The sequence below is a fragment of the Miscanthus floridulus genome, chromosome 6, assembly GCF_019320115.1.
Source record: "Miscanthus floridulus cultivar M001 chromosome 6, ASM1932011v1, whole genome shotgun sequence".
NCBI classification, from domain to species: Eukaryota; Viridiplantae; Streptophyta; class Magnoliopsida; order Poales; family Poaceae; genus Miscanthus; species Miscanthus floridulus.
Window position 1 is genome coordinate 18,207,418 of NC_089585.1, and position 17,109 is coordinate 18,224,526.

Consider the following 17,109-nt stretch of genomic DNA (forward strand, 5'->3'; position numbering starts at 1 on the left):
ATTTCATTTCTATGAGTGAATACTTGATTTCACACTTTTACAAGGTGATGATTGCACCCTCTGGTAGCATGATTTTAGCTTTTTCGCAAAACTATATGTGAATGTCAAATTTGGTAACTGGAGCATGCTCTTGCCTGAAATTTTTATTCCAAACTGCTTTTTCCCCAAATTTAATGACCATACTGATCTTTGTTCATTGTTATTATTTATCCATCTTCTGTAGTCTATATCATCTCTCTATGTGCTTTAATGTTTTTAATAATTAACATGTCACACCATTTGAAAACCAGTTAGCAGGTGTGAGATTTATACAACAGGGCTTTGTGATACTGCTTTGATGTTCCAATTTGGGGATGATGTATGGTATTTCAAATTTTCTTTTTGGCATAATGTCCAAGGGACCATTTTCCACGTCCCGGAATTAATGTCAAACTCAATACTAACTATTAAGTTGGCACTACCCCCAGGACTCGCATTTGTTTCTTTTGCTCTGGTGTTTGTAAGGTGGAATTTTTATTTTGTCTCAATCACGCATCCTTTTCATGAAAATGCAGTGATTGTAGGCAGATAGTGATTGTAGGCAGATAGTGCTTATCCTTTTCTAACATCTTTTCTGATTTGTTTATCAGTGTGTGGTCTTCTTTGTTAGTATTGATTCAGACATTTCAGTATATGTTAGTGTATAGTTTGAGGTTCAGTTTTCCTTCAATGTTCAGTGTTTCAGATTTCAGTATTGTAGTTTTTCAATTTTCAGTCATGAAGGACGCTGGTGCTGGTTCTTCGAGAGCCCTGTTTCTCACTCATCGGTAGGACACTGCTGCTTGTTCTCCGAGAAATTTTGTTGCCTCGCCCTCGGTGAGATCCTCTGTCTTGTGCTTATCTTATGACCGTCCAGAGCTCAAACATTGGTCACCTGTGCGGATGTGCTTCTACAGGGATTCATAGTTGTGGGAGATTCAGATTTTTTTATCGTCCATTTGCAGGGGAGCAGTAGTTCCCAGTTGCCTACTTTATGCCATATTACGTTTTTATTTATTGATCAGTGGTCAAATATGATTTCTTCCCTCAAGCTATACAAAATATATTTCCTTGATTTCACACTCCTCACATCCCTTCTAACATAGTGCCAAATGTACGGCTGAACAAAACATCTAAAAATTTGGAGTTGCATTGGGTTAGGTGCTATCGGTAGGTTCAAGTGTTATTAAACAATACAATTATGAATCGGTTATCTGTGTGAATCCTGCAGACAAAAAGAATTCATTATTTCATTTCTCAAATTTTTGTTTGGTTTGTGGAATGGAATTGATTCATCACCACTTTATTATTCCTCACAAGTTAATAATTCGTATTAGTATAGGAAATGAAGTCATTTCACTAAAATTGAAAAATGGATTTATAATACATCAGCTCATATAGAATAGATTGATTCCACAAGCTAAACACTTAAAGTGTATCAGACTATGTAGACAAAGTATTGTGTTGTCTGTGTGTGCTTTAATCATGGTGCATAGTGTGTGTCACGGGGCAAGCTAATATCAGATATGCTCTTGCCTAAATGATTTCGCTGCCTCTCCCACGCACTCCATCTCTCCAAGCGTATTCTATAAATACCACCTCCTGCCCCCTCTAATCTCACATCTCACAGCACACAAAGAAGAAAGATCACGAGCCCTACCCCTCTGGCCAGCGCCTCGCCATAGTTGGCCACCAATCATATCCCTTATTACTACAATGGATACTCCTTCTCTCACCTTGCTTTTTCTGTTCCTCTGCCCAGCAATAGTCCTGGCAATTGCTAGCCCCGCTGAAAAAACAATTCTAGATCCATGCGTGTGTCCCCAAGAGAACCAGATTCGCCTGAATATGTACAAATCTGATTTTTTTTAACAATAATTTTGGACGGTGCTGTTATTACAAGTACTACTACTACTACAAGTACTACTACTACTACAAGTACTACAAGTACTACTACTACTACTACAAGTACTACTACTACTACTACAAGTACTACAAGTACTACTACTACTACAAGTACTACTACTACTACTAGTACTACTACAAGTACTACTACTACTACTACTAGTACTACTATTAGTACTAGTACTACTACTTGTACTACTAGTACTACTACTTCTACCACTAGTACTACTACTTCTACTACTTATACTACTTTTTTCTTGCATCTCTTAGAACAAGGCATGAAATGTCGCGAACATCAAAGAGTGCATCCCGATGCCCCGTGAATGATGAGCAGCCATCCCATGGAGAGCAAGAACTAGATGACTAGCTTACTCAGGAGCAGTTCGATAACGAGTTAGAAAAGGGTCTAGAAGTGATGCTTACTCAGGAGGACCTTGTCGATGATGAGGATCCGGTGGGGGGAGCCCAGGGAAGAGAAGGCGGAGAGGATGCCCAAGACGAAGAAGGGGATGATGATGACGACACCTCATCAGGGGGATATGTCAGTCCCGAGGATCCTTTCCCACAAGAACCCAGACGGAGGCCAATGGAGGACGAGTTGGACAAGGATTTTGATACAAACGACGAGGTACGGATAAAGCCTTAGTAGCTTGTAAATTTGGCTAATGCTATGGCTTTATGTTACCTCTGCTAACACTTTTGACCTGCCATATACACAGGTCGTCCCTACTCAACCTCTGAAAAGACGACGTCGGCCTCCAGCTCGTCTTGCCGGACAATACGTAGCGGGGCAAAGGTGATCAGAGGAAGGAGCCATAGATACTCACAATGAGGCCTCTGCTCCACAACCTCAGGACACAACCACAACTGAGATTGCCCAGCCAAAGAGGAAACGAGGGGGGATTAGAAAGCCAAACCAATATCAAGACAAGGCATGCTATGTGATAACGGAGGTCGGACCAGACGGGCAGATCCTTGAGCCATATACATACAGGGCGAAATTCCGTAATCACATCGGGTTTGTAGTTAGAGATAAGTTGAACCCAGCTATCCATAGCTGGAATCTTGTACCTATGAGCCAAAAGGTAGACCTATGGGAGAAGCTGAAGCAGAACTTCAGGTTTCCAGAGGGAACGCACGAGTTGGTACAACAAAATGCTTTTAAGATAATGGGGTAGAGCTTCCGACGTTGGCGGTCGGATCTGAACAAGAACTTTATCCAACAGAAGTTAACTCCTTTCCACGAGTATGGCAACATAACTCCTAGTCAATGGGAGGAGCTCGTGGCTGAGAAGACTTCAGAGGAATCATTGGCCCTCAGTGCCTGTAACAGCGAGCAGGCGAAGAAGAACCAACACTACCCTCGTCTAGGCCCCGGTGGCTACGCTGGCAAGCAAGAGGTCTTTAGGAAGATGGACGCAGAGGCCGAAGCTGCCGGGAATACGGAAGTGCCGAAGTTGAAGCCACGCCTCAAACAGTGGATATACGCGAGGAGTGTGGATTCATCCGGTAGTAGCCTCAAGTTTGCTAAGCCGGAGACCGGAGAGGTAGTATCAAAGATACTGAAACTTGCTGAAGACAAGGAGAAGGACGCATTCAACCCTTCCAGAGAGAGGGACGAGCTTACCGTTGCCTTGGGAAACCCCGAGCACACATGACGCACCAGGGGGCTAGGGAAGAGGATGTCCTAGAAGCACGGATTCATAGAGGAGAGGCACATGTACAAGAAACATGGCAGAGACCGAGAGTCTAATCTTGAGCGCCAAGTGAAGGCTCTAGTTGAAAAGATGTTGGTGGAGAAAGGATTGTCTACGATGGAGCCATAGACACCAATGGGGCCGCCCGGACAACTGGCGGTAGTTGGCAGCCCTCCGGATGTTCCCAACAGTCAAGGTTCCAATGCAACTGGAACCCCCGTCGATCGCATACGGGCGCCAACCAGTTGCAAATTAGTGGTTCCGATGGGTAGGCAAAACGTGATCATTGAGGTGGCAACGGGCGTGGCACATCCTCCGGGTGGCACGTGGCACAATAGGGACATCCCGCAGGACTACACTCGGGTCGAGGTGCATACCGTGAAGCCCGAGTTCATGACTTGGAAGATAGAACACCCTACTCCCGAGGGGCTCGTGTTACTCGGAGACGTCATGAACCAGTTCATCCTCTGGCATAGACGGGACATTGTATTGACCGAGACTTCACCAACTCCGACTGAAGTTCATCCTCTAGAGCGACCCGTCGAGGAAGGGGAGGTATACTCACCGGCCCATGACCATGACCACCACACGCTAGAGACTTCTCCACCTTGTACCGAGCAAGGGCATGATGACATGCCACATCCTTCTCCACCTCGTATCGAGCATGGGCATGATGACATGCCACGCCCTTCTCCAGCTCGTACCGAGCAAAGGCATGATGAGATGCAACATCCTTCTCAACAAGCGCAGCCGATACATGAACAACAAGTGTCTCATGAATAGCAATTGCCTCGTGAACAGCCGATACGTGAAGAACAAGTGGCCCCTGGAGCAGGTGATGCACAAGTTGACAAGGACTTGCCCGAATGGGAAGCTCGAAACAAAATCCCAATCAAGATAAGGCCATCGTATGTGGGCATTAATGACATCTCGTCGGTGCACAAGTGGATGGCCCATGACCAGTTCAAGGCTAAGAACCAAGTAAAAGAGTTCAGAGCACCAGCTTCTGAGGAGGGCACCACTAGCAAATTGCACAAAAGGTTTAACAAGTATCCAGCTGTTGATAACCTCAAATGGTCAAATGATTGCCCGAATAAATATGAAAAAGGCAAGAACTTCCTACCAAACCGAGTCATACAGTGCTTGCCACGTGGAATGAGAAAGTTCCACGATTGGTACTTGCGTGCTCAGATAACAGATTTAGAAATCTTAGAAGCATGGATCCCTGCCGGCACATTTGGAGCCCCAGGTGGGCAAATTGCCGTTGAGTTTAAGGATATCCAGGCATGCTTCCTCCTCGGACGAATGGAAATGAATCTAATTCGCATATGGTGCCTGTAAGTCCTTGCCCTCTCGATATGATATGAATGTAATCTTTTAATTTTGTTGTAACTAACCCACGCCGTGATTTGTAGAATGCAAACGGACTTTGTGAAAAAGAGGCCAGCTCTGAAACACGGGTATATAGACCCTTCACCTATAGCATCAACAAATTTTAATTACCCTAAAGAGTGGAAACTAGATTGCAAAGAACTAAGAGCTGGAAAGACACTTAAGGAGAAAGAGGACATCAGGAAGAAGAAAATATTGGAAGAGTCCCTCAAGGTTGCGGCATACATTGCCCTATGTTTTAAAAATCTTCAACAACACGATAATATATGGATACCATACCACTTCAAGTAAGTTCGACTGTATACTTAGCTTTGTTCAATATACTTTGTTCGATGCAAAAGAGCTTATGTGTTCCTTCTATGACTAAATTCATGCAGCGATCACTGGATTTGCATAGGCGTCTGGCTCTCACATAGTATGGCTTGGGTCTTTGATTCAGCGGATTTCTCAGTCGAGACATACAAAGACTTCATAGCGATTGTCAAGACGTATACATATTGACAATCCTTATTTTAGCTACTATGTTTGTATACATACTTGTAAGGTTCAATGTGGGATACTAACAAGTTGCATTTGTTAAAACCATTGGAACAGGGCATTCAGACACTATGTCCAGGAACATAAGGGGAGGCATCATCCAAAAAGGAAGGAAAAGTTGTATGTCAAAACTCTATGTGCGGTAAGTGTTATTTACTTTGGTACTCCATATATTACGTGTCTGTTAATAGCATTACTTAACATCTCCATATGCAAAACACACAGTGCCCTAAGCAGAAGCCTGGGAGTCTACATTGTGGATACTACACATGTATTATGATGAGTACCATCGGTGGCTACAACAGAAACCCCAATCTGGTAAGTTTGAACCTCTTTGCTGGTAGTATGAAAAGTTCGCATATGTTGTGATATAGTAAACCTAAACTTGTTCTCTTGTAGTTGGAGAAAGATAAAGACACGAAAAGGAACCCATACAAGGATGACGAGCTCTTAGAGATGGTCGGCGACCTTTGTAACTTTATAATGGACCAGATTGTATATCATAAAGGCACTTACCATCATCTTCTTTCCGACTTAGGTAGTAATCCTCTATACCAACACCTTTGGGAGACTGATAGGCTAGCCCTAGGCCGTTGATGACAATGTGGACTTGTGGTATGGTTTGGATCAGACTTTGGAACACAGTGTTTGTGGATGTATATATGTATATTTGTGGCGGTCAGATTCGAATTTGAATTATATATATATATATATATATATATATATATATATGTATGTATATATATGGTCATATTTGAATTTGAATTTTTTTTTTGCTGAAAAATTCACTGTAGGGGCGGTTCTTGATTGAACCGCCCTTACAAATACACACAGCAGGGGCGGCTGGTGATACAGTCGCCCTTACAGAAGTCCACTACAGGGGCGGCTGATATTACCAGCCGCCCTTACAGAGGGCACTGTAGGGGCGGCTGAAAACACCAGCCGCCCCTACAGAGGGCACTGCAGGGGCGGTCAGGAAACCGTCCCTACAGAGGCACCCTCTGTAGGAACACCCTGGGAAGGGCGGCTAGCGCAGCCGCCCCTACAGAGGCTCTAGAGCCGCCCCTACAGTAACATTCTGTAGTAGTGAGTGCAGAGCATGCACGATCGCTTTCCCGTGGGCCGTGGGCCGTGCGCCGTAGCCCCGTTCACGCAGGCATGGCACCACGACGTTGGAGACGAAGGCGTGTATCGGTCGGTGGGGAGCCGGGCCGGCCATGGCAACTGCAGCAGGCCACGTGCTTGACCCCGCACTGCATGGAAACCTTTTTTTTTACAAGGACGCATGGATGAACGAACTCCCATCAATTTGTCACGTGAGTGGTATTAGCAACCGATTTTTTTTAATTTAGCCCTTTTTCTATTAAAAATTCACATTTACTTGACGTCAAAAACCCATCTTTGGACCTTAAGCTCGGCGCCGTGGCCTACGGTGCTCATGTTACGGTGCTCAGGTAACATGTCTCGACGCCATAGGCTATGGCGCCGAGATTTGAGGTCAAATTGGCGTGGCTGGCGATGTGGCGCTGCCATAGCTAGATGTTAGCGCCATGAATCCATCAAGATACATGCATGCATATGTGCGTTGGGGTGCATGTAGCAACGTAGACTAACAAAGATACTTCGAAAATTTATCTAGGTAAGGGAACCAGTGCCCACTACGGTCGTGATGATGCTTCACTGTGATGCTTTGCAGTTCGGATGATCAATGTCAACTAATTATAATAGATACGAGAGCTTCTACTGGAAAATAAGCACTAAAATGAATCCATCAAAATTCAGACAATTTCAAGCAAGGCAACGTAACATAGTGCATGATTTTAAAAAATCTTAAGCAAGTTTCATAATTTTTCAAGTTAAAATGAATTTTCTATGAGTTTTCAAGATTAAACCAAGTTTAGGATTTTTAATTGCACGATCTTTCCATGTAAAAATTTATTTGAATCAATTTTTTATTTTTTAGTAATTTTTAGAATTTTTTTATAAAAATATTTGTAGTCCGATTTAGCTGAGCAAAACCATCATCAAAACCGCTAGAGTACAAAAGTGAACGGTTTTTAAAAGTTAAGGGAGTTAAGAAAAAACTGGTTTTATTTGTAGATAAGAGAAGAAAATCAAACGATCAAGATAGTTTTTTTTAACAGAAACGATCGAGATGGTTGAATGAGGTAAATTAGACTTCTTCCCTTAACTTCCATTATTTGTGCCGTCGCATGTGGGCGGAGAGGCCTAGAGGCACACCGGCCATGGTCAAACAAATGGCCCAACACGCCTCTCTTGAGCATCTTACTCTGTTTCTGCTTCTTTTCTTCTCTCTCTCTCTTTCTGCTCCCGACGTTTTCGTTTATGCGCTTGCATTTGCATCTACAACTAGCTTTTTATCCGGAAACTTGGTAGTGTGCCTCCGAGCCACTATACATGGCTGGAAACTTGGAACTTGTAATACAGTCACGTGTGAAACTTATCATGCCATCCATTATTAATTATTTATCCGGAACTTGTAGATGTCAACTATCATGCCATCTATGAACCATTTAACTGATGGTCTATGTATATGTCTATGGAATGGTGTATATTTTTATCTGTGTGTATGTATGGAATGGTGTATGATTCTGGAATGGTGCCGGATGTCTCGAACGAATAAATATGTTATGTCGGAACTGAACAATAGGGGCAGCTGTGGCAAACCAGTCGTCTTTGTAAAAATTATTTGTAAATGTGGCTCTAGAGCCCAACTATCTCTGAAAATATATTTATAGAGATAGCTGTTATTCCTAGCCGTCTCTACAAAATCCAATTACTAGAGCCGTCTATGTAGAGGCATCCCAGTCGCTTCTACCGCAGAAAAGCTATAGTAGTGGACTTTACCGACGCTTCAACTGAAGGTTTTAATCTTCCATCGTCTAGTTCGGTGGTATAAGTATAAATTTAAAAATAACAAGCCGTGTACATTTAGCATAGAACGACGTGATAGGCGAACAATCTTTCCTTTTCCCGGAGAGACAAGGGAAAAAGGAAAATACCTCAGACACATGATACTAATACTATTGATAGCTAGACGCGACAGATAACAACACCACGCTATAATACTAATAATAATACGTAATAAGGAAGGTAGTAGTATAATAAACATAGACTAGCAGGAAACATCAAACATCCTGTTCCTCTTCCTTCCAGGTGCCCAGCCTCCCTATGCCCGGTGCCATCTCGATCGTAATGGCTTATGGCTCACAAGTCTCAGCGTTCTACTTACTTCCGGCTGGGGTCGAGGAGACTTGGAGAGTACCGACGGCGACGGGGGAGCACAGGCAAAGCGCGGAGACAACAACGGTGAACGATGGCAACGGGCAACCTCCCTGAATTGTTTTCAACTGTGAAGACAGTAATATAGAAAAACAAATACGGCACTGGACGAGATGCCGCGTCATGTGCATCTATATATCTAATTGTCTGTCTGTCTGTCTGTATCCTTGTTTGCATACAGCCTGGTTGGGATCGTCTCAGCAGCCGTGGCCAGTGGTATGTATGTAACGTTCCCCTCTTTGCATACAACTTAATTAATTGGGATCTCAGCTAATGTGCGCGACCAGGGAGCACATTTCTGGCTGCTTTGTGGCGTGGAACGTACGTGCACCTAGCTTATCGCCGATTCTCAGCTCCCCAGATATCATCGATTGGGTCAGCGTGTGATACGACGTGGTCTTGCCATGGCCGGCTCTCTGGCATTTCCCGCGTCGCGCTAAGCATCTACTCCTAGCTAACCATATCCTTAGCTAGCAGTATAGGACTTGGCCCACCGCATGCACAAGAGGCGTCCGATGTGGTGGCTCGGCCCAGTCACCTCCAGCCTTGGGGGCCAACAGAGACTTGCGTTTTTTTCTTTTTGGAAAAGAAAACAAAACAAATCAGGCCTCTGTGGCTTTTGCTTCGTGGGCCTGTAAATTTATTGACAAAAGCGGATCTATTCAGATGTCCGCCTCGTTATCACCAACAAATCTGGTAACTTTTGCATATGATACGAGTATCAAAATTTTATTCTAAGTTCTTAGATTTTGAAATTTCAAAATTTAGAATATTCGAATGATCTTAAATACTGACATGGAATTGACCAGTTGTAGCTCTCAACGTGATCTAGAACTTTGTAGTTGACAAATTTTTTATTTGAAGTTGTTTAGAACCCTAAATACGTATTTAAGTTATTAGATTTTGATATTTAAATTTTAGATTTTTCAAACGACCTTTTGATGTTGACATAGTCAATACCAAAGTTGCAGTGGTCGGCGAGATCTACAAATAATTTTTTTTATATTTAAAGTCATTTCAGGAATTAAAGATTCGTTTTAAATTCTTAGATTTAGATATCCAAATTTGTAAACAGTTTCGGAATGAAACTACAAAGATGGAGTCCCTTGGAGATCTAAAATTAGTTGTAGAATACGTGCCTCCGTCGGATCGTCTCTTCACCGAAAGGTACGGTAGAGTTGAAACTTGAAAGAATGCAGCATCATATTTTCAGTAGTAGTACAGGAAACACGAGGGCACATACGGTAATATATACGAGACTGACTAATAATTAATTAAATAAACTCGACTTGATCACTGGACCTGGACGCAACCGTACACACGCACGCACGACCCTTGAATGGAAGTGGAACAAAGCGACACGTGCGTGATCATCACCTCCCAGCATGGAGAATATAAGCACGGCCTCATCCACTTATATTATTAGCTGAACAACGCAACGCATGCAACCGAGACGACGACGACCGAACGTCGTACGACGTATACGCACGTCACCAGCTGAAGAGCGTGGCCACGGCTAGGCTGACGGCGGCCGTCAGCGGGACGAGGGACGCGTACACGAGCTTCCTCCCGGCAGCGCCGCGCCCGCGGGGTTCGGCCAACACCCAGACGGCAGCGCCGAGCTCGGCGATCCCCGCGTAGAAGAGCCCCGAGAGCGCGAGGAGGAGGTAGCAGCGGCTGGAGTCGTCCACCGCCGCCGGCGGGTCGGACGGCTGGGACGAAATGGCCATGCAGGTGGTGATGGCCGTGGAAGCGGTGGCGAGGCCTGCAACCCCCAGTGCCGCGCCCGCGGGGAAGCAGCTGGTCGCGGAGGCGCCGTCGGCGTCGGTGTCGCCCTGCCGCTCCCGCCTAGCAGACTGATGGCTCATGAGCGTCACCATTCGCTCCTGCAGGTGAATAGTACGTTGTACTGTAGTAGCTTGCTGCCTGGGGCTGTGTGTGGGATCGAGGGGACATTTGTGTCCGAATATATAGCGCCCAAGCGCCGGCCGCTGGAAGCCCTCCCCGTCCCTTTCCGATGGAGGAGAAAAAAAGGTAGAAACTTGGCGGAGGCGGAGGCGGCGGGAAAAAAAAAAAACATCACAAGGAGGCACAATCCGACGTGGACGGGACGAGTGTGCGTCTCCACTCGGGAGCGAGGAAGCTTCGTAAGTCACCGTCATCGGATTAACGAGTAGCGTGCGTACGTTCCTGCGGAATAGCTAACATTTTATATTAAAAATATACAGATCATACGATAAGATAATAATACTGTAAAAATTAAATATCAACGTTAAAGTTACAGTTAATCTAAAAAGTAAAATTAATAGTCACGGAGAGCGCGGTGTTATAGGCTTGCAAACTCTACTTTATAGACATTTCCGTGATGCGCCTAAGATAATGTTTTATATCGGCAGGAAGAAATCTCCGATATCCATTTCTTTCGTGCGTCAATAAATCCACGAATAAGTTCCGTCGCATCTCCATACCATCCTGTACACAGGCTCGAGTATATATGTCAATATTAGTGCCTGTCGCATGGGTAATACTGCGTCTCTTGAAAAATCTTCCACAAAAACTTAAAACAAAGTGTTATACTCACCGTATAAATATGTGTGGCTTTTGGTCTATTCCACGCAGACATATACTGTAGAATAAGATATCCACTTAAGTGTCTGTGGCAAGATTCATGATCAGCGATATATAGAAATAGTTAAATCGTAGGTATTATTATTGCAAGCTATAGTGACTCTGCGTTAGTTACCCATCTATGTCCTCTGCATTGTTTTCTTCCCGTTTGAATTTTCATTTGAAGACATCCTCATTCCATCCAGGAATATGTACATTCATTGCGTCCGTGTACTGCAAGGTAAATCCAAGAGTGTACCTGGCATACATCAGCGTTGGTGTGTCTTTACACCAGTCTTTAATAGGTCTAGGATCAATCATGATAAGCATCTTCTCCTTCTGATCGAAAACATAAAGCATATACTTTCGAACTTGCATACATGGCAAAAGAAACCGCAAACAAGTAATAAAAGCAGGAGCAAGCGACTTACATATCTGCATTGTGCTAAGCTGTATTCCATATCCTCACATACACCAATCGCAGCAGCCATTTCTTTCTTAGTGTATTTTTACGGTATTCTGGCATTTTTGTTAAAGCACACATTTTCTGGAAGAGAAGGATATCGAGAGTCAGGATTAGTATAACTTGGCCTACTTTATATAATTATGACAACAACAAATAAGACAATATAATATAGCACGATAAGAATTTTAAAAATATGCTTACACGGAATCTCAGGTCCATGTGATGCTTCGTAATACTATTGTATTTTTTCATTGTATTGTACTCTCGAGCTGCCTGAAAACGGACACCTAAGTTGAAACAGTTCTCAGAGATATCTCGATTGTTCATTAACAACTCTTGTAGGTTCTTGACAATTAGGGCAATCATGGAGGGATGAAAACCTTTAACCCAAGGCTTTCTGCAAAGCATTAGACACAGATGATGGTTTTCGTCATATAAGATAGCATACTATTATTAGTAAATAAAGTAATTAAAATAAGCATGTAGCTTACTTCAACGTCGCTTCATCCTAAATTGTCATGACATAATCACATAGTAACTCAGTCATCTCTTCCTTGTTTATTGGCATGTTGTTTATGGCCTCAAATGCCCAAAACTCATCAGGGTCTTGGTTGGCATGGACTTGTGGGGATTTATTCTGAGTTTGTATGTGTTGAGGGGTGCCCGTTTGAACCACTAAGCATTCGGTCTCCTCATAATGTTTTCTCTTTTTCGTGGATACTTGATCAGTCATCTTTGGATCCTCTATTATGACACAGTCGCTTGGGCTTCCAATATTTTCATCCCTATCAAGATATGGAGCACCCTTTTGTTTATTTAACTCTGACGATAGCAAGATCGCCGCAAGCTTCAATCTAAATTCTTTCATATCATCCTACACGATAGTATAAAACCTAATTAATTATTAATTAAAAACCCACAGCTAGTGCACACTCATAACTTGTGGTAAGACGCATAGTTTACCTGATTGAACTCGTCTGACAAATCGTTCCCAGTCTAATACTCCATAAAGTTTATTAAGAATAAACCACATGAAAAAGTACGTACAACATTAATAGAGGTTAAGGCTCACATTAGATCAAAAAGGAAAAGACACATAAGATTCAACTTATATGACATGCCATTATTTCTGACGTACCCATCTGTTTGTAATAATTTACCGCGAAAAATCTCCCTAACCGGCTAGGTATCAACCTCAACATCTAGCCATTTGTGCTCTTTCGGGCATGTCTCCTCTAATATGAAATCTATCTGTTTCCGCAATCCACCTCGCTATTTGTTCATAGAAGAATGAATCAATTAGCATTTCTAAAATATAAAATGTGTACAAATAGCTGTGTTAGGAAATACCCACAATTTTATTGAGGTCAACACGTCCGAACATCTCGCCCAAAGAGTCTAGCACCTGAACCTCACGTTTGTCGGCGTTTATAACAGCAAGGTACCAATGTGTATTTGTAACATTTATTGGAAGGAACACCTATCAAATCAAACAATAAACATTTTTTCAGGCATAAAAATTTGATAATGAAAGACCAATAGATCGTTTAAAAAAATTGCTACCATGTCATGCTTTAAGTAAGCTAGCACCCTTTGAACTAAACTAGAACGCTGTGAAGTGCCACGATTAGGGTAATTGGCTTCAATGGTCTCATCCTTTTCTCCATCCCGCTTCATGATTGCAACTAAGCACGTAGTTTCAGGATAGACGGTACCTCCTGGCCTCTTTTTCAAACCCTCCTAGGCCTTCAGCAGTTTAATATAAGCATTTATGACCTGCATACATTTCGCCATTAGAGAGAAAGAGCATTGAAGTTGGCAATGTTTGATTGAGTATTATGACTTGCATCTGTTACCTCATCAGACAAGTATTCATATGGCTGAAAAAGACATTCCATGTGGTTTCTCGACACCAGAACATCATCTATGAGCACAAGCTCCTCATTTCCAGGTGAAGATGGATTTTTTTTGATAGATTCAATTATGGCGCTATCAGTATCGGTACAAACATAATCTGAAAAAGATGATTAAATTAAAGTACACAACAATAGTTAGCATTTTTTAGGTTAATCCATCAAAGAGAAAATATCAATACCTTCTAGGGTAACCGGTGAAGACATAGATTTTTAGGTTTATTTTGTACGATTATGATTTCTGAAAGTCATTTTTCTCTCGTCGGATCTACCCCAGAAGTTGATAGGGCCTTTTCATCATGGGCCGTGCTAAAGCCCTGGTCAACTGGTAGAGCTTTGTGGGTAACTTCTGTACTCATGCTTTCTTGCAACCATCCACAGTCTCACTGGAATTTTCTGTTTGTACAATATCTTCTAAGGGGCCTCCATTTTCCTTCAAAACCTTTGCATCTGAACTATCCATCGAGACCTTCTCTGCTCTTCTGAACCTTGCAATCTCTGTTCCTATGCTGTTTATCTGAAATTTGGAGATACCCAGACATGTAATTAGTAATAACCAGTCATACGATTAAATGATTTGAATATGAAAATCAACTATCAATATGAAAATCAACTATCAAACCAATCCTGATTATAATTGTCGGACCATGAACAGTAGACCGGGGTGAAAACAATATATTTTTACAAATAATGTCAGTACGTTGCACGGATCCTGTAAATTTTATCTACACCTATAATGATGCATGTGCTTATAGCTTAGACGATAGAAATTTACAAATCTAATTTTATTTTAAAAATATAAAGCCCGTCTCATGATCTTTATGACCTATGTCGTATAGATTAGTTTATACAAAGCTAATAAAATTAGTTTCTCTTTTTTTCCATACTATTTGTATCACCTGTATCATTCAACGTGGACTCCGCAGCAGAGCCAAAGCGAGGTGGTGTAGTTTTTTTACGAACTCTACACTGTCCGCGGATGGACGACGATGCGGGCTAGGGCTTGCCTATGCAGACCTTGTGCATCGCAGCGTTGTGTTCCTGCAGGGCTTGCCCATCGTCGTCGACATGGACTCGACCAACGCACGCCGCCACCACCTATATATGTCTTGCCCAGCGATGGAGCCTCTCAACAGCTTAGCAAAGAATTCACGGATGGTTGCAAGTTCTGACTTCTGAGGCACAACCATTGCATATGCTTACCATTACATTACATAATCTGAAATTTGGTAGTTTGAGTACTTGCAAATCATGTTTTTTGTGGTCAAATACTCAAATGCAATGGCTCCAAGCCTCCAATCAAGAGACCGGCTGTAACAAGTATGCAACTCTGAATATGTTTTAAACAGGACAAGCAAGAAACAATGAAGCAATCAAAATTTCATATGGCCACCGCGGAAGTACCTGCGGAGCAGCGGTAGATCCATACAGATGAAGCGGCCTGTTTTGACGTTGACGACGAGCCACGCGTTGCTCTGCATGGAGCAGCGGCAGGTCCTTATGAATGAAGCGGCCAGTGCCAACGTTTACGAAGAGTCGCTCCTGTGGATCTCGTATCTACGGAGGAAGGTGATGAAGGACAGGTAAAGGAAGAAGGAGAAGGGGAGGTATGCTCTATGAAGGACAAGTAAAGAAAGGGGAAGGAGAGGCGGCGTACTGATTTCTGTTGCCTTTTCACCGGGATCGTAGTTCGGGAGGGGCGGTCATCGCGGGAAGGACATGCACGCATGCAAGGCGAGGATGCAGAAGCGGAAAGCGGAGGCGGAGGCGGCAAGGTACGGTGCTTTGTCGCGGAGACGTCGAGGCGGACGGAGATTTGTTTCCTTTAACGCGGGCGACGATGGTGCGCGTGCAGGCGGCGCGTGCGGCGGCGTCGCGGCCTGCTGCGGGCGGGCACGGGAGCAGGGTGTGCGCGATGGGGGCACGGTGGCGGCGCAGCCAGAATCACGGGAGCGGGTTTTGTTTTTGCGACGTTTCTTTTCGGGAGATGGGCGTAGGGGGCGCGTGCGGTATCGCAAGGGGCGAGGGCGGACCGACGGAGCGACAATTGTCGCACGAAACGGTGGTCTTACTTTCTTTCTTTTTAGTTGTAGGAGATAACTATTGCCACTGTGTCGCATGTAATTGACAGTATCCCAAAAAATATCACTACTAACTTGCTTTTTAGGTGGCCCAAAAAATGTTACAGCAGATCCTGAATCTAAACATTGATGTATTAAGCACCTCAGACCAGTAAAAAACCATGTTTGGCTGCTTTCAATCAGTAATAGAAATATCATATTATTGGATTAGATTTTTAACATACATCTTCCCTATGTAGTTGAAGGATGCATGAAAAATCTTCACAGCAGGAAGCTGGGAAAGCGAATGAAGTAACTCGAGGAAACTATAGATCACACAAGTTCAGGTCCACTAAATCAAGTTTTATTTCTGAAGACCAGTAATTGGACTTCTGAATCCACTACTCCTGAAAATCAGATTTTTTTTATAGAAAAAATCTATGGACTGTTACTGCTTGTGCCACTGCATTAGTTAGCCATTACTCTTTCAACTTCAGAGTTCAGACCTATTGCTTTTCTAAACCAGAATAGTACTTCTGAGCTTCATGCATGGTAATTACTAATGCGCAAATATTTGGGGTAAAAAATAGTGTACCAGAGCATCAGCAAGTCCATATTATCACAAGACAAGATTATGCTGACTCGCAATTCAGAGATCTTGATATTTTGCTTAAACAAAAAAGATATATCTATGGATTCTATGAAACTTCAGGAGTAAACCCGTGTAATGTTAAAAGGATTTTCATTGACGATACATGTAGATCCGATGCTTACTAATATGCCAATTTCAGAAAGTTGGACAAGCCATGGCTGCCACTGCTCTATTGCAAAGCTGCCAGATCTAAGGCCATGGCTGTCATTTCTCCTATCCACATACGGTTCACAGTCAAATTGAGAATTTATTGCTTACCATTCCATGGATTAAGCATTTAGTGGACCATGATTAAGTAGAGGCTGGTTTTTTAATTGCTTAGCTTCATGAGCAATTTATATGTTTTAGAATGCAGCACTACTCTGTCCATACAAACATGATTCTAAAAGAAGTTCAGTTATTAGCTTCGATTTAAGAATCATCTGGAAAGTTCTTTTTTTTCCTCAAATTTAGCTCCCATATTTTATCATGTGCACCAAATAAGCTTTTCTCTGCTGTATGTATCATCGGGCATATATTAGGGACTCAAAAGTAAAAAAGAATCATGCCAATTATCCAT

At 43.0% G+C, this 17,109-nt stretch overlaps 2 protein-coding genes and 2 pseudogenes across 2 annotated transcripts; 2 read left to right on the forward strand and 2 right to left on the reverse strand.

The window, feature by feature from the left end:
- The first annotated feature begins 3,032 nt into the window (after positions 1-3,032).
- Positions 3,033-4,506, forward strand: LOC136457766 (uncharacterized; annotated as a pseudogene).
- Positions 4,410-9,106, forward strand: LOC136460301 (uncharacterized; the record flags this gene model as incomplete). The annotated part of the gene is made up of 4 exons (XM_066460054.1): positions 4,410-4,957; positions 5,036-5,299; positions 5,390-5,500; positions 9,034-9,106. Coding segments are annotated over 4 exons (996 nt in total), but the record flags the coding sequence as incomplete, so codon positions are not given.
- A 1,040-nt stretch (positions 9,107-10,146) lies between these two features.
- Positions 10,147-10,810, reverse strand: LOC136457767 (uncharacterized). The gene has a single exon (XM_066457768.1). It carries the CDS (start codon positions 10,730-10,732, stop codon positions 10,343-10,345), a length of 390 nt encoding a protein of 129 aa, XP_066313865.1. The 5' UTR covers positions 10,733-10,810; the 3' UTR covers positions 10,147-10,342.
- Positions 10,811-11,636: 826 nt separating this feature from the next.
- LOC136457768 (uncharacterized) lies at positions 11,637-14,197 on the reverse strand (annotated as a pseudogene).
- Between the last annotated feature and the right edge of the window lie 2,912 nt (positions 14,198-17,109).